Genomic DNA, 18,052 nt, shown 5'->3' on the forward strand with positions numbered 1-18,052 from the left:
ACCTTGTCAAGTGTATCCTCTGTCACAGGAGGAGACGGTGGCTATGGAAACATATGTCACCGAATCTCTGGGAGAGGGATACATTCGGCCTTCCATTTCACCTGTCTCTTCAAGTTTTTTTTGTGAAGAAGAAGGATGGAGGTTTGCGCCAGTGTATTGACTATCGAGGTTTGAATCAGATCACGGTAAAATACAGTTACCCACTACCTCTCATAGCCAGTATGACAGAGTCATTGCACGGGACGCGCTTCTTCACAAAATTGGACCTCAGGAGCGCTTACAACCTGGTACGTATCAAGGCGGGGATGAGTGGAAGACGGCATTTAGCACCACATCTGGGCACTATGAGTATCTCGTCATGCCGTACAGGTTAATGAATGCTCCATCAGTCTTCAATCCTTTGTAGATGAGATTTTCAGGGACCTGCACGGGCAGGGTGTAGTGGTGTATATAGATGACATTCTAATATACTCCGCTACACGCGCCGAGCATGTGTCTCTGGTGCGCAAGGTGCTTGGTCGACTGTTGGAGCATGACCTGTACGTCAAGGCTGAGAAATGTCTGTTCTTCCAACAGTCCATCTCCTTCCTAGGGTACCGCTTTTCCGCATCAGTAGAGGTAATTGGCCGACTCCAACCACAGTAAAGGAGGTGCAGCGGTTCTTAGGGTTTGCCAACTACTACTGGAGGTTTATCCGGGGTTTCGGTCAGGTAGCGGCTCCCATTACCTCCTTGCTGAAGGGGGGACCAGTGTGACTGCAGTGGACAGGGCTTTTAGTCAACCGAAGGCTCTGTTTACCTCGGCTCCCGTGCTGGCTTGTTTCGTTATTGTTTGTCATGTGGGTTCGTGTTTTTTGTGCTCTGGATTATTGTGTTTTCCTTGTTGGAACATTACTTATATTTTGAGTACATTTCGGACTATTACCCCTATCTGTGTCCTGCGCCTGACTCCACATTTTTCCATTCACCAACACCCTCACACTGGGTGGAATAATTGTCCAGCAGAATTATGGCTTATGGGTAGAAGCTGTTAATGAGCCTTTTGGTCCTAGACTTGACGCGCAGGTACCGCTTGCCATGCGGTAGCAGAGAGAACAGTCTATGACTTGGGTGACTGGAGTCACCAACACCCTCACAGAATAACGCACCATTTATGGAGTCAGCAGGTACAGCCAGCCCTCCTCTCCCAATGTGTTCAGCAGCACCCGACCACATGGGTAGAAGCTGACCATTTTTTGGGTCTTCCTCTGACACCACTTAGAATATAGATCCTGGATGTCAGGAAGCTTGGCCCCAGTGATGTACTGGGCCGTACGCACTACCCTCTGTAGTGCTTTACGGTCAGATGCCGAGCAGGTGATGCAACCGGTCAGGATGCTCTCGATGGTGCAGCTGTAGAACTTTTTGAAGATCTGGGGACCCATGCCAAATCTTTTCAGTTTCCTGAGGGGGAAAAGGTTTTGTCATGCACTCTTCACAACAGTCTTGGTGTGTTTGGATCATGATAGTTTGTTGGTGATGTGGACACCAAGGAACTTGAAACCCTCGAACCCGCTCTACTACAGCCCCATCAATGTTAATGGGGGCCTGTACGGCCCTCCTTTTCCTATAGGCTGTCTCATCGTTGTCAGTAATCAGGCCTACCAGTGTAGTGTCATCAGCAAACTTAGTGAGGGTGTTGGAGTCGTGCTTGGCTACGCAGTCGTGGGTGAACAGGGAGTACAGGAGGGGACTAAGCACACACCCCTGAGGGACCCCAGTGTTGAGGATTAGCATGACAGATGTGTTGTTGCCTACCCTTACCACCTGGGGGCGGTCTGTCAGGAAGTCCAAGATCCAGTTGCAGAGGGAGGTGTTTAGTCCCAGGGTCCTTAGCTTAGTGATGAGCTTCGTGGGCACTATGTTGTTGAACGCTGAGCTGTAGTCAATGAACAGCATTCTCACATAGGTATTCCTTTTGTCCAGGTGGGAAAGGGTAGTGTGGAGTGCGATTGAGTCATCTGTGGATCTGTTGGGGTGGTATTCAAATTGGAGTGGGTCTAGGGTTTCCGGCATGATGGTGTTGGTGTGAGCCATGACCAGCCTTTCAAAGCACTTCATGGCTCACCGACATGAGTGCTACGGGGCTGTAATCATTTAGGCAGGTGACCTTCGCTTTCTTGGGCACAGGGACTATGGTGGTCTGTTTGAAACATGTAGGTATTACAGACTCGGTCAGGGAGAGATTGGAAATGTCAGTGAAGACACTTGTCAGTCGGTCCGCACATGCTTTTGAGTACACGTCCTGGTAATCCGTCTGGCTTGAGCACATAACTTGAAAAGACACTTACATGCCATGATTTAGACTTTCATTATAACCGTTTTTACGATCTGTTTATTATGTTATGTCAATAACTGAAAGGATAATTTATGAAGAATGACAACAATCTTTCATTGCAGTCTGGTTTCTTTATTTACTTTCAACAGCAAAACATTCCAAACTGTGTATTCATTCGAAAAATGTAAATCAGTTATCATCTCCAGTATCATCACAAAGTCTATTTCGTAAAATGTTGTCGACATTCACATAGCAGTTATTTTGGTGGTGTCGGAGGTGGAACTGTGTTAGAGCTGTCAAATCCACAAGGGGCTCCTAGCATTATAACTAAAGCGGACATTGCCATTGGCTGCACGCAGTCGCATTAACAGAAATAATATACAGCCTTGTTTACAAGTTTGAACACTGGAATGTAAAATGTAATCTACACCTCGATTAGGATGATAGAGATCCTCATTATTTAGTTGAATGATTTTTCAAGTTGAATGTAATTATTTCTACATAGTCTACACTTTCTTGTTTTGAACTAAATCGAGGGGGTGGGTGTGGCTTTGTGACCATAATCACAAGAGCAGCTGCTCACCAATTTGACAGCTGCAACGCAGTTCCACCTCCGACACCACAAAAACATCCGGTATCGCCAGTTAACGCTTGATCTGATTGATTCTATGCTTTATTGATGATTACTGAAGATTATACCATATAGACTGCCCTGTAGATAATCATTGCATTCTGCAATGAATTGTTTTATTTATTATGGATCCCCATTAGCTGCTGCCTGGGGTTCATCAAAATTAAGGCAGTTTATACAATAAAAACATTACAACACATTCACAGATTTCACAACACACTGTGTGCCCTCAGGCCCCTACTCCACCACTACCACATATCTACAGTACACGGCAGTACACAGGCCAGGCTGGTCCACCATGCAAAAAGTCTGTTCTGGCCCTGCATCTTCTGGTGACCTATTGGAAAACGTACAACAATGATATTAAGATTACTTTTGTTTTGATGACAAGACAAAGTAACCTACACACCTGTGGAAGTTATCTACACCCCTCCTATCAGCCAATCAGGACTGTGTATGTAAATATATAATTTCATATTCAAATTTGATTCCTAACTTCCACACGATCAGACTGAGCATTTCAGTGGAGTCTCAGGGAAATAAATGATAAAAAAATATATTTTGGCATTCTATTAAAAAAAATAAACACACAGTGAATTATTAGACAAAGTGACGATTAAAAAAATGTAATTAAAAAGACTGCTTTAAAATGAGTAATTAAAAAGAGTTGTATGATTTGTTGAACAACTTGTATGATCACTTTGATCAAATTTATTTTAGAATACTTTGGAAAAGGTTTAACATTACATTACACACAGCTTCATGTCAAGTAAACATTTCCTCATTATAAAACACCAAAATTCAAACAATAGGACAAGGTTGTCCCTTTTCATCGGTGAAGCATTTTTACAGACACCATCACACCAACCATCATCACCATATCATCTACTAATTCTTTCCTCAGTTCACCTCATCCAGTTCCTTCTACATCCAACACCAACAGAATTAACAAATGTACTATTACTACGTTACATGTCCCTATACTCTATACATGGGCCATGTGCATTTTCTGCTGGTGTATTCTGAGGTAGCTCCTCTCTGAGAACCTCTTCCCACAGTGCGTACAGGCAAACGGCCTCTCTCCCGTGTGGACCTTCAGGTGCATCTTCAGCTGGTCCTGGCGGGAGAACCTCTTCTCACACTGGGGGCAGCTGTGGGGTTTCTCCCCTGTGTGGACCCTCTGGTGCCTCTTCAGGTTGGACGAGTCGGAGAAACTTGCCCGGCACAGTTGGCAGCCGAATGGTTTCTCCCCCGTGTGCATCCTCTGGTGGATCTCCACCTGTTTGGGGAAACTGAAGGCTTTCCCACAGAAGGAACACGGGAAGCGCTTCTCTTTGGTGCTGCCACCTTTACTGACTCCATCTCTATTACTCTCATTTGTCAATGGGCTTGTGTAGCCATTTGGTGTTGAGGCACTGGCATTGTCTGAGGTCTGGTTTAACATTAGGAGAGTGTCAGGAGGACAAAGGCCAGGGAGTGTCTGTGTTGTCGCAGGGTCCATGTTCCAGTTGATAGATCCTATAGAAGGCAGGATGAAGGCACCACCTGTTAGGGGGTCAACCTGAAGTGCCATCAGTCTCTCTGAATCACAACTATAGGAGCAGGACGGAGCATCGCTAGCCGAGTCTGTGTCTGTTCTCGCCAGCCGAATAGGGACATCTCCAAATCTACGTCTCGCCCTGGTCTCAGCCAGTCTGTTGTCATGGAGACTACGTTCGGACGTTGTTTTGTGTCCGACTGTCTGTTTCTGGTTGTGGTTAACAGCGTTGTTCCCCAGCCCAGAGTTGAGGACGCTGTCCCATCCACTGACTTCCACTATGTCGCCTCTGGTCCTCGCCTGCTCAGTGATGTTGTCCCCAGGCCCCTTGGCTGCACCTTCCTGGTAGGGGGAATCCAAGATGGCTACCCAGTCTCCTCTGTTAGCCTCCAGCCAACCACCTGCAGGAAGAGGTTAGAAAATTGACCTTACAAACATGGCAGAGAGAACTCTACATATGGAGTTTTAAAAAAAAATCAATTATCTGGTCAAGTTCATACATTGTGTGTTTTTGTATGTAAACACAAGTTGAATTGATTTAATTTGATGAATGAAGAAAATGAAAAAAATTATAGCCAGGCGCTATTCCCATTGAAGATCTATTACTGTATGTAGGCTATATGTATTTCTCCCTTACCTTGCTCCCCCATCTTTAGTTGACTCAGCAGGTCAATGCTCTCTGGTTCGTCTTCTATTGTCTCCTCTTTGACTATCAGCAGATCAGGCTTCCCATTCTCCATGTCTACTGACTGTAAGAGATACAGAGTGAGAGGATGTTGGATCAAGAAATCTGATACGAGCACCCTGCTATGAAGCAGCTTCTGATTGGGCAATGAGGGATTTCTATGAGTACTATGCAAACATGTTAGTTGATTTTATTACTTGATACTCTTTAATGGTTTGATAATTCAAAGACATGGTCCCACACTTCATACAAAATGAATCAAGACCAGGACCCGTATCCACAAAGAGTCTCAGAGTAGAAATACTGATCGAGGATCATGTCCCCACCTGTCTACATAGTCTTATTCATTATGATCTAAAAGGCTAAACTGATCCTAGACCAGCACTCATGCAACGAGAGGCTTTGTGGATCCGAGCTCTGACTTAATACCATGCAGACAGTAGTTTACAGTGGGCTCACCTCAGTGATACTGTATGTGGTCTTGTGCTGCTCAGCTGGTTCCTCTGTGGGTTCAGGAGGAGGTGTAGTCTGGTTGTCCTCCATGACCATGTTCCCCAGACCCTCCTCACACCCCTCATCCTTCACCAAAAGCACCTCTGGACCCTCCTCCTCCTGGAATAGACAGGTGATACAGATTACACAGACATACACTCCCTCAGGTACATACACACAGATAATAAACACACTTTCAACATGGAGTGTTTACCCATCCCCACTACGTTTGAGTCCTATACTGTAGTTACAGAATGACTTCATTGTCCCCCACGATGAAATCAGAGAGGGGACTATGGAACTGTCTCTGTACGCACGTTAGTCACACGCAATATCTCAGACACCACTGGCCCGAATTTGACTAAAGTTGGATTAATAAAACATCTTGCCATAGAGCTCTGGGTCCCAGTTTCCCAAAAACATCTTAAGGCTAAGTTCATCATTAGCACCATTTTGGGAAACCGGGCCCTAGCATTTACAAAATGACACTGATTGGCTCAAGAGGGCGCTATAGCAATCAACTGAAATTCCAAACTTTTAACAAGCAGATCTTCTGTCTCGACATGTTTACTGTTGCTTTGTTGTTGTTAAAACCATCAAGGTGGACATAAACTGAGTGTACAATACATTAGGAACACCTGCTCTCTCCATGACATAGACTGACCAGGTGAAAGCTATGATCCCTTCTTGATGTCACTTGTTAAATCCACTTCAATCAGTGTAGCGGAGGAGAAATTTTTTTAAATATTTCCGGTTAAAAAAAAATATTTTCAAGCCTTGAGATAATTAAGACATGGAATGTGTATGTGTACCAATCAGAGGGTGAAGGGGCAAGACAAAAGATGTAAGTGCCTTTGAAAGGGGTATGGTAGTAGGTGCCAGGCGCACCAGTTTGAGTGTGTCAAGAACTGCAACGCTGCTGGGTTTTTCACGCTCAACAGAATGGTCCACCACCTGACATCCAGCCAACTTGACATAACTGTGGGAAGCATTGGAGTCAACATGGGCCAGCATCCCTGTGGGATGCTTGTAGATGACTTGTAGAGTCCATTCCCATACAAATTGATTTTTTTCCATCACTTTACTTAGATTTGTGTGTATTAAGTAGTTGTTGGGGAATTGTTAGATTACTTGTTAGATATTACTGCACTGTCAGAACTAGAAACACAAGCATTTTGCTACATTCGCAATAACATCTGCTAACCATGTGTATGTGACCAATAAAAATTGATTTGATTTGTTCTTAGGGCGAAAGGGGGTGAAACTCAATATTAGGAAGGTGTTTCTAATTTTTTGTGCTCTCGGTGTAAATATGTTGTGGGTAAATAAGTCAGCTATGACAAGTCAAAAGTCATCATCAGACAAACCTGACTGAACTATTTTGAGGGGTACAGTAGGTGTTTGTTAGTGTGTAAGGTATATTTAGTAAGTGTATATTGATTATAAAGGAAAAACTACTGTCATGTGTATGCAGAATAGGGTGAGATCAGATGTAATGTATACTAAAGAGACTGTCAATGGATGTCTTAGAATGAAAAGTCAAATTTTGTGTTTATTAAACAAACAAGTTTTGAATACACCATCTGAAAACCACATACATGTCTCAACTACAATTCTGCATGAACTTGATAAACTACTTTCATTTTCTTATTAAAAGCATCTTGGGAAAAACATTAAGTAGTTGAATTAAAGTAATAATAGGCATTTAAATAGGCATTTGTGAACATCATATAACTTACACAGTACAAACACAATATGTTAGACTTTTTAGGCTTATGCCTTATATCACACAACGCTCTTAGTTGTTGCAGAAAAGGACACACTACTGCTGTTTATTTTTTTATTTAGTATTTTCTTAGGATCCACAATGAGCTGCTGTTAAGGCAGCGGTGACTCTTCCTGGGGTCCAAGCAGAAAACACAACAACAAATAAAATACATGATATACATGAATATATACTGAACAAAATTATAAATGCAACAATTGTATAGATTTTACTGAGTTACAGTTCATATAAGGAAATCAATTAATTGAAATACATTCATTAGGCCCTAATCTATGGATTTCACAACTGGTCACAGATACCTTCATAAAATGGACCTCAAGAGCTCATTACGGTATTTTTGTGCATTCCAATTGCCATTGATAAAATGCAGTTGTGTTCGTTGTCCGTAGTGTATGCCTGCTCATACCATAAGCCCACCGCCACCATGGGGAACTCTATTCACAACAGCAAACCACTTGCCCACACGATGTGATCTGCAGTTATGAGGCCCGTTGGACGTACAGCCAAATTCTCTAAAAACAACGTTGGAGGTGGCTTATGGTAGAGAATTGAACATTAAATTCTATGGCAAAAGCTCATGCAAATTGCACGCTCCCTTGAGACATCTGTGGCATTGTGTTGTGTGGCAAAACTGCACATTTTAGAGAGGCCTTTTATTGTCCCTAGCACAAGGGGCACCTGTGTAATGATTATGCTGTTTAATCAGATTATTGATATGCCACACCTGTCAGATGGATGTATTATCTTGGCAAAGGAGAAATGCTCACTAACAGGGATGTAAACAAATTTGTGCAGAAAATTTGAGAGAAATAAGCTTTTTGTGCGTATAGAAAATGTTATATTTTATTTCAGCTCATGAAACATGGGACCAACACTTTACATGTTGCATTTATATTTTTGTTCAGTGTACATACATACCACTACATTTACATTACAATTGAGTCATTCAGCAGATGCACCCATCCAGAGTGACCCACAGCTAGTGCATTCATCTTAAGATAGTCAGGCGAGACCACATATCACAGTCGTATCCCAACCACGTATCACATGCATAATACAATACGTAATACAATACAAAATGAATAGAATTGTCTGTGTGTCTCTTTACAATCACTGTTGTACTCTTATCTGTTTTTTATTATCTTGAGTTACCTGGGGTGGCAGAGAGTTCAATTTAGTCATGGCTCTATTTAATACTGTGTGTTTCCCAGCCTCTGTTCTGGACCTGGAGACTGACGAGACCTCCGGTTGCATGTCTTGCGTGATATAGATAAGTTACTGTGTGCCAACTGCTTGAACAGATAGTTCGGTACCTTCAAAGCATCAACACCTCGCACAAAGACCAACACTGACGCAGTCAATCTCTCCTCAACTTTGACATTCGCCATCTGTGTACATCTAAGTGCAAAACCTGCTGCTCTGTTTTGGACCAACTGCAATTTGCCTATGTTCTTCTCTAGAGTGACACGCAGCAGTTTAGTCTCTTCAACTTGCTCAATTGCCACATTTTTAAATAATAGATCCAAATTAGGTTTAAGGTTGAGCCAGTGATTTTTACCAGAAATTATGATTTTAGTTTTTGAGATATTTAGCACCAGACTACTGCTAGTTACAAAATTCTAAAACTGACTGGAGCTCTATGTTAAGGGTGTCAGTTATTTATTTTGCACCAGCAGTGTATACTGTTGAGTCGTCATTGTACATGGACAAACAGGCTTTATTCAAAGTCAGTGGAAGGTCATAAGTAAACACAGAAAACAATAATGGTCCAAGCCGGCTGCCCTGCGGTACACCACACAAAATCAAATTTGCATTAGAGAGGCTTCCATTAAAGAAAACCCTCTGTGTTCTATTGGATTGATAACTGTCCATCCATAAGGCAGAGGACATTAATCCATAACACCTATGTTTTTTCAGCAATTTGTTATGATTAATGATATCAAAGTCTAACAAAACAACTCCCACAATCTTCTTACAATTTCTTGTCGTGTCATCAGTCGTGTCAGTGCCGAGTTTGTTGAGTGCCCTTCCCTATAAGCATGCTGAAAGTCTGTTGTTAATTTGTTTTCTGTAAAATAACATAGTATTTGGTCGAAGGTGCTTTGCTATTTTTGGGCAGCGGAATGACCTTTGCCTCCTTCCAGGCCTGAGGGCACACTGTCTTCTAGGCTTCGATTGAATATCTGGAAAATAGGAGTCGCAATATATTCCGCAACAAACCTCAGTAATTTACCATCCAGGTAGTCAGTTCCAGGTGGTTTGTCCTTATTTATAGATCACACTTAAAAAAAAAAAAAAATCTCTTCCACACCAACTTTGCAGGATTCAAAGCTACAGCGCTTGTCTTTCATAATTTGGTGTGTTATGCATGAATATGAAGGCTCAGCATTTCTTGTTTGCATGTCATGCTAATCTTGTCAACAAAAACGTTATTAAAGTAGTTGGCAATATTCAAAGGGTTTTGTTATGAATGAGCCATCAGCCTTAATGAAGGATGGAGCCGAGTTAGCTTTAATGCCTAGAATTTAATTTAAGAATTCCAAAGCTTTTTATTATAATTCTTTATATAATTTATCTTTGTTCCATTGTATAGTTTCTTCTTCTTTTTGTTTAGTTTAGTTACATGATTTATCAATTTGCTGAATGTTTGCCAATCTGCTGTGTTTCCAGACTTATTTTCCATTCCCTTAGCGTACAGGCGAACGACCTCTCTACCGTGTGGACCTTCAGGTGCCTCTTCAGATGGTGCTGGTGGCAGGACCGCTTCTCACAGTGGGGGTAGCTGTAGCGTTTCATCCCTGTGTGGACCCTCTGATACTTCTACAGGGTGCTAGCTTCGACGAAGCGCATGTGACACTGTGTACAGCTGTAGGGTTTCTCCCGTATGGACCCTCTTGTGGATCTCCTTCTGGGGGCAGCTGAAGCCTTTGTTACAGAACATGCAGAAGACCAGTTTTCTTTACGATTGCCTGATGTGGCTCCGACTCCCTGAGCTCTAGGCATGTAGTTTGAGTTAAATACCTGATCGAAAAGGACATGGCCGCGTGAATCGGAAGGCCCCATCGCGGTGGACACTGGGTCGCGATCCCTCAACGCGTTTCGTGACATTTATCGAAGCTTTCCCTGTAATCTAATAAATCTCTGCCCTGTGAGTGTCTGTCACCTAGGTGATTATCTGCATTCCATGTTGTAGGAACTTCACAGTCACTTCATCTACGACCAGACCCTCCCCTTTCTTATCTTGGCACCCTTCAGAGTATACACTACTACTGTACCAGTTCCAGTCCCCTCTAAATCAGTCTGTGTCTCTAAACCCAAGGGCATGTTGCCAGGGTCCTTCTCTGTAGTGTAAGAACAAGCAGGATCACCACCACCAGTTTCTAACGTATCACCATCCCCATGGGAATGAACCGTCCTCTGGCTCTGGTGAAATACCAAGAGGACAGCCCAGTCTCCCCAGACCCAGTCTCTCTGAGTCTGATCTGTGGTCAGATCCTGTGTGTAAGGGCCTGTGTGTTACAGTTAAAGCCTTGGGTGTCTGTTTCTGATTTGAGGACGGCGATCTGCGTTCCACTGACCTCCGTCATGCTGCGTCGGGACCTGGGCTGCACTGGGGCGGTGGTGGGGTCTTCTGTGGCTACTGGGGTCGCTCCAGCCACTCCAGTTTTGATGTCTCTGCTGTGCAGTGGAGCTTGCTCTCCTTCAGACCTTTCCAGCTTGACCCCAGGACCTGCAGTCTCTGCATCTGCATACTGACACAAGAAGAGAGGAGGTTATTACTGGTACATGAGTACAATTCGATAACAATGTCCTAGGGAAGTCTCACAAGCTCCCCTATGGCAGATGTACATGTAAGCAAGTAAATAGCTGAGTGGAGACGTTCTGAAATAAATCAGCCACATTTGATTTACAAAGTACTTGTAATTATTAATGCAACAATGTTACCCTAACCTCTATCACGTGCTGGGTTAATGTTCCACTCCCCTCATCAACAGTGATTGGTTGGTCATCTCTCCATGTATCGTGTCCCGCTGGCTTCTCAAAGCGCCTGTGGCCTCCAGTGAGATGTCCTTCACCTGAGAAAGTGATTGGGGGAAAATAGGTTGTTAGGTTAGCTATTGTCTACTCAAAGGTATATAGACCCCTTTCTGTGTTTGCAAACATTGCTGCACGAGGGCGACATGCACAATTTGGTTGCAGAACACGGCAGAGTTGTCATAGAACGCCGCCCCCTCCCCAAAAAAAACATCTATTTACATATTTCTTATGAATGCATTGCAAACTACTTTTGGATTATAAGGCTTATATGAATGTCCTGCTTAATATAACGTTTGTGTCATCTCAAATCAACTGCATTATACTTTAACAAAACCACTTAAATTTGGCCCAGTAAAATGGCTCTTTGGCTAACTTTGCTACAGCCTATGTGAACGAGCGTCAGCATTCTAGCTAACAACTGCTGCATCCAAAGTAGATATATCGTACAAAGATCACAACCAAATATAATGTTGGTGACTGTTCAAGCAATAATCAAAACAACACTAAGTGTACGACAACCCAAAAATATATTGCTGTGGTTACAACAACCAATGAACGTTTCTTTGTGGCGCTGACTGATGACTGGGTGACCTGCTTTTATTCTGCAATCTGCATCCAAAAGCTGTGGTTAGAATATTCAGGGTTGGGTAGGTTACTTTCTAAATGTAATCGGGAATGAGTTACCTGTCCAAAATTGTAATCAGTAACGTAACTTTGGATTACCCAAACTCAGTAACGTAATCTGATTACTTTCAATTACTTTTAGATTACTTTCCACTTAAGAGGCATTAGAAGAAGACAAAAATGAATATTACCAATTGAGCGACATTATAAAAAAAAACTTCAGTATATTTTAGTAAATACTTTCATAACACTTATTTTTCTTAAAACTGCATTGTTGGTTAAGGGCTTGTAAGTAAGCATTTCACTGTAAGGTCAGTGCATGTGACAAAAAACATTTTAATTTATTTAACAATGACATTCTAGACGATTATGTACTTCCAACTTTGTGGCAACAGTTTGGAATAGGCCCTTTCAAGTTTCAGCATGACAATGCCACTGTGCACAAAGCGGTCCATATAGAAATGGTTTGTCGAGATCGGTGTGGAAGAACTTGACGGGTCTGCACAGAGCCCTGACCTCAACCCCATCAAACACCTTCGGGATGAATTGGAACGCCGACTGTGAACCAGGCCTACTTGCCCAACATCAGTACCCCATCTCACTAATGCTCTTGTGGCTGAATGGAAGCAAGACCCAGCAGCAATGTTTGAACATCTAGTGGAAAGCTTTCACAGAAAAGTGGAGGCTGTTATTTATTAATTAAACCCTTATTTTACCAGGTAAGTTGACTGAGAACACATTCTCATTTACAGCAACGACCTGGGGTATAGCTACACCCCTACTCTTACGATAAGTGCCATGGGATCTTTAGTGACCACAGATAGTCAGGACACCTGCTTAACGTCCCATCTGAAAGACGGCACCCTACATAGGGCAATGTCAAGCTGAGGGAAGGGATTGGAAAAATGTAACCGCTTTTGCTATGGATGCAAGGACTGACCATCCATTATATCACAATTCTAGTTTTAACCATGTTTTGAGTCTATATAGTGTTTGTTTACATTTACTTTGTTTACAAATATTGGAATAAAACAATTGTATATTTTGGGTTCTGATTGGGTTAGACAGTTGAACTAAGCTCATGAGGCAAAGGGGGACCAACTCCATATTAATTAGAGGTCGACCGATAAAATCGTAATGGCCGATTAATTAGGGCCGATTTCAAGTTTTCATAACAATCGGAAATCGGTATTTTTGGACACCGATTTTGCAGATTTATTATTTATTTTATTTACACCTTTATTTAATCTTCATTTAACTAGGCAAGTCAGTTAAGAACACATTCTTATTTTCAATGACGGCCTAGGAACGGTGGGTTAACTGCCTTGTTCAGGGGCAGAACGACAGATTTTCAACTTGTCAGCTCGGGGGATCCAATCTTGCAACTTTACAGTTAACTAGTCCAACGCAATAACAACCTGCCTCCTTGCACTCCACAAGGAGACTGTTACGCGAATGCAGTAAACCAAGGTAAGTTGCTAGCTAGCATTAACTTGTTATGGCTGCAATCCCGCTAACGGGATGACAACTACCAGTGAAAATAGAGGGCGCCAAATTCAAACCACAGAAATCTCATAATTACAATTCCTAAAACATACATGTGTTTTATATCATTTTAAAGTTCATCTTGTTGTTAATCCCACCAAAGTGTCCGATTTCAAATATGCTTTTCAGCAAAAGCACTACAAACGATTATGTTAGGTCTCCACCAAACCACAATAAGCACAGCCATTTTCCAGCGAAATATAGCATTCGCAAAAAGCAGAAAGAGAAAATTAATCACTAACCTTGAATTATCTTCATCAGAAGACACTCATATGACTTCATATTACACAATACATGCATGTTTTGTTTGATAAAGTTCATATTTACATAAAAAAATCTGAGTTTACATTGGCGTATTAAATTCACTAGTTCCAAAAACATCAAGTGATTTTGCATAGCCACATCGTTTCAACAGAAATACTCATAAATGTAGATGATAATACAAGTTATACACATGGAATTATAGATATACCTCTCCTTACTGCAACTGCTGTGTCAGATTTTTTTTTAAAGTTAATGGAAAAAGCAACCCATGCAATAATCTGAGACGGAGCTCAGAACAGAAAATACATGATAAATGTTTCCTTACCTTTGATGAACTTCATCAGAATGCAGTCCTAGGAATCCCAGGTCCACAATAAATGCTTGATTTGTTCGAAAATGTCCGTTATTTATGTCCAATTAGCTACTTTGGTTAGCGCGTTTGGTAAACAATTCCAAAGTCACAAAGCGTGTCCACTATAACGTGACGAAATGTCCAAAAGTTCCGTAACAGTCAGTAGAAACATGTCAAACGATGTACTGAATCAATCTTTAGAATGTTGTTTACATATATCTTGAAATATGTTCCAACCGGAGAATTAGAATGACTTCAGATGACCGGTGGAACGCAGGTCCTTCCCCTGTGAACGCGCATGGTGAAAGCATGGTCAACTCGTGGCAGTGGTGACTATTTCCTGTCTCATTCGACCCTCCTTCACATTAGAGTCATCAGACAAAGTTCTATTGACTGTTGACATCTAGTGGAAGGCGTAGGAAGTGAAAACTCATCCATATCTCGCTGTAATTTCAATGAGAGCTTGGTTGAAAATCTGCCACCCCCAGAAAAAAATACAAACAAGAAGTGGAATTTCTCAGGTTTTTGCCTGCAATATGAGTTCTGTTATACTCACAGACATAATTCACAGTTTTAGAAACTTCAGAGTGTTTTCTATCCAATACTACTAATAATATGCATATATTAGCAACTGAGACTGAGGAGCTGGCCGTTTACAATGGGCACCTTTTCATCCAAGCTACTCAATACTGCCCCTGCAGCCATAAAAAGTTAAACTTAAATTATAAAAAACAATCAATCAATCATAATCACGAGTTAACTACACATGGTTGATGATATTACTAGATATTATCTAGCGTGTCACGCATTGCGTATAATCTGACTGAGCATACAAGCGTTAAGTATCTGACTGAGCGGTGGTAGGCAGAAGCAGGCGCGTAAACATTCATTCAAACAGCACTTTCGTGCGTTTTGCCAGCAGCTCTTCTTGTGCGTCAAGCATTGCGCTGTTTATGACTTCAAGCATATCAACTCCCGAGATGAGGCTGGTGTAACCGAAGTGAAATGGCTGGCTAGTTAGCGTGCGCTAATAGCGTTTCAAATGTCACTCGCTCGCTCTGAGCCTTGGAGTGGTTGTTTCCCTTGCTCTGCATGGGTAACGCTGCTTCGAGGGTGGCTGTTGTCGATGTGTTCCTGGTTCGAGCCCAGGGAGGAGCGAGGAGAGTGAAGGAAGCTATACTGTTACACTGGCAATACTAAAGTGCCTATAAGTACATCCAATAGTCAAAGGTTAATGAAATACAAATGGTATAGAGAGAAATAGTCCTATAATTACTACAACCTAAAACTTCTTACCTGGGAATATTGAAGACTCATGTTAAAAGGAACCACCAGCTTTCATATGTTCTCAAGTTCTGAGCAAGGAACTTAAACGTTAGCTTTCTTACATGGCATATATTGCACTTTTACTTTCTCCAAAAGTAACACTTTGTTTTTGCATTATTTAAACCAAATTGAACATGTTTCATTATTTATTTGAGGCTAAATTGATTTTATTGATGTATTATATTAAGTTAAAATAAGTGTTCATTCAGTATTGTTGTAATTGTCATTATTACAAATAAAATAAATTGGCCGATTAATCGGTATCGGCTTTTTTGGGCCTCCAATAAATCGGTATTGGCGTTGAAAAATCACAATCGGTCGACCTCTAATATTAATGCCCATGATTTTGGAATAAGATGTTTGACAAGCAGGAGTCCACATACTTTTGGTCATGTAGTGTAGTAATCTGGGGGATTATTGCATACTGTCCAAAAACTGACCCAAGACCAAATTCTGGTTAACACATCTGAACACATGTGCAGAGGAGAACCGGGCAACAGGCACTGAGCTATATGAAGACAGGAACGGGGCGACAGCCCCCGCCTTCTGCAAAATGTACCTCTTGCCATTCCTCTGTACCGATCAAGGATCTTGACACTACTGGTACGACTGGCGAGGGTGCGCTCTCGAATGGTCCTCTCTGCGCGTTCCCGTGCCACCTTCAGGTCCAGTAGCTGTAGTTTCCTCCGCAATGCCCTGTTTTCTTTCTGGCTTTGAGTTATTTCCAAACGAAACACTGCATAGTCGTTGTCTACGAGTGTACATATCTCTGCAACGGCTGCATTCGCAAGCATCTCCATAATGGAGGCTATTTGAGTGTGAAAGCCCAAACCGTTAAAGTTATCCATTGGCATTGTTAGCTGATGTTAGCAGCTAGCTAGCGTTACTTAGAAAACATCTATCAAGCAAGTCCTGTCTCCAACACGAATTAAACGGCTTTCAGTTAAAATATGAATATGTTTTGTTCCCGTGTGTTAATAAACGTCTAAGTAACACAAATAAAACACTAACGTGGGAGTTGTTCTTGGTCAATGTTCACTTCCGTTTACACATAAGAGAAAGGATCTTATTGGTTCGCGTCATTGCTCAAAGGGCGTGGTGAAATGAAAAACGTGTTTGAAATCCAAATAAGGTACTGCTTATTACGTTACACATTAAAGCGCCAATCAGTGTTTGAAACAATAAGGGAAACAATAAGGGTTGGAAAAATGTAGCCGCTCTCAAATTCATAGACAAGCTAAGGATGCAAGGGCTGACCAGCCACTCGGGCGCAACGGTCTAAAGCATTACATCTCAGGGCAAGAGGCATCACTACAATTCCTTGTTCGAATCCAGGCTGTATCACATCCGGTCGTGATTGGGAGTCCCATAGGGCAGCGCATAATTGGCCCAGCGTCGTCTGGGTTTGGCCGGGGTAGGCCGTCATTGTAAGAATTTGTTCTTAACTGACGTATTTAAAATAAAATAAAAATCAATGATATCAAAATTCTAGTTTTAACCATGTTGAGGCTATATCGTTCTTGTTTACATTTACTTTGTCTACAAATATTGGAGTAAAACAATTGTATATTTTGGGTTCTGATGGGGTTAGACAGTTGAACTAAGCTCATGAGGCAATTCTAAGTTATATTATTCAAGAATGGGTACATATTCATTTATGAGAACAAAAATGCATGTAGAAACTGCAGATTGCCCCTTTAAAGAGAAAATGTGCAGTTACTTTATACATTTTTGGACTTATATATTAATGGTATGTGCCCATTGATTCTTGGAAAACTCCGGTATCATGTTTCTACAGCGAGTAAGCAAGTCTGAAATTTCAGAGCTTCCGACATGACGTGAACGCGCCATTAGTCCCTTATAATCTAGTTTGTTAAAAAGCCTTCAGAAACAAAATAACAAAATGAAGGTCAATCCTATCTTTGCTAAATACATTGTTTTATTATTTTCTTTAGAGACGTTGAACAGGTAATTTGATCTCCACAGCAGTGACGGCTCAAGATCACATGACCAGAGACAGCTGCACACCTGAAAGAGAGGGAGATAAAGGGGGATACCTAGTCAGTTGTCCAACTGAAATGTGTCCTCCGCATTTAATCCAACCCCTCTGAATCAGAGAGGTGCAGGGGGCTGCCTTAAACTGACATTCACGTCTTCGGCTCCTGGGGAACAGTGGGTTAACTGCCTTGCTCAGGGGCAGAACAACAGATTATTACCTTGTAAGCTCAGGAATTTGATCCAGCAACCTTCCGGTTACTGGCCCACCACTCTAACCACTAGACTACCTGCTAAATACTCAAAGATGGAAGAGAGCTAGACCCTGGGTCATGAAGAAACTGAGTGCCCAGAGCTAGTGACTTGGGGCCTGACCGAGCTTGAAACTTGGGCCTGACCGGGCTACAGACTTTGAGCTAGGGGGAGTTAGACCTATTGGGACCGAGAGCCGTGGGCCTACT

General features: G+C 42.1%; 2 protein-coding genes across 2 annotated transcripts; both read right to left on the reverse strand.

Moving 5' to 3' along the window:
- Nucleotides 1-2,434: 2,434 nt before the first annotated feature.
- LOC139374750 (uncharacterized) lies at nt 2,435-5,775 on the reverse strand. The gene is made up of 3 exons (XM_071115879.1): nt 5,629-5,775; nt 5,122-5,233; nt 2,435-4,885 (listed from the first exon to the last, which is right to left on the reverse strand). Exons 1-3 carry the CDS (start codon nt 5,716-5,718, stop codon nt 3,933-3,935), a joined length of 1,155 nt encoding a protein of 384 aa, XP_070971980.1. The 5' UTR covers nt 5,719-5,775; the 3' UTR covers nt 2,435-3,932.
- A 5,160-nt stretch (nt 5,776-10,935) lies between these two features.
- On the reverse strand, nt 10,936-16,609 carry LOC139374413 (uncharacterized). Its single transcript, XM_071115467.1, has 3 exons — nt 16,156-16,609; nt 11,399-11,523; nt 10,936-11,199 (listed from the first exon to the last, which is right to left on the reverse strand). Exons 1-3 carry the CDS (start codon nt 16,448-16,450, stop codon nt 10,936-10,938), a joined length of 684 nt encoding a protein of 227 aa, XP_070971568.1. The 5' UTR covers nt 16,451-16,609.
- Nucleotides 16,610-18,052: the final 1,443 nt, after the last annotated feature.

This window comes from Oncorhynchus clarkii, chromosome 19 (genome assembly GCF_045791955.1).
Source record: "Oncorhynchus clarkii lewisi isolate Uvic-CL-2024 chromosome 19, UVic_Ocla_1.0, whole genome shotgun sequence".
In the NCBI taxonomy this organism is placed as follows: domain Eukaryota; kingdom Metazoa; phylum Chordata; class Actinopteri; order Salmoniformes; family Salmonidae; genus Oncorhynchus; species Oncorhynchus clarkii.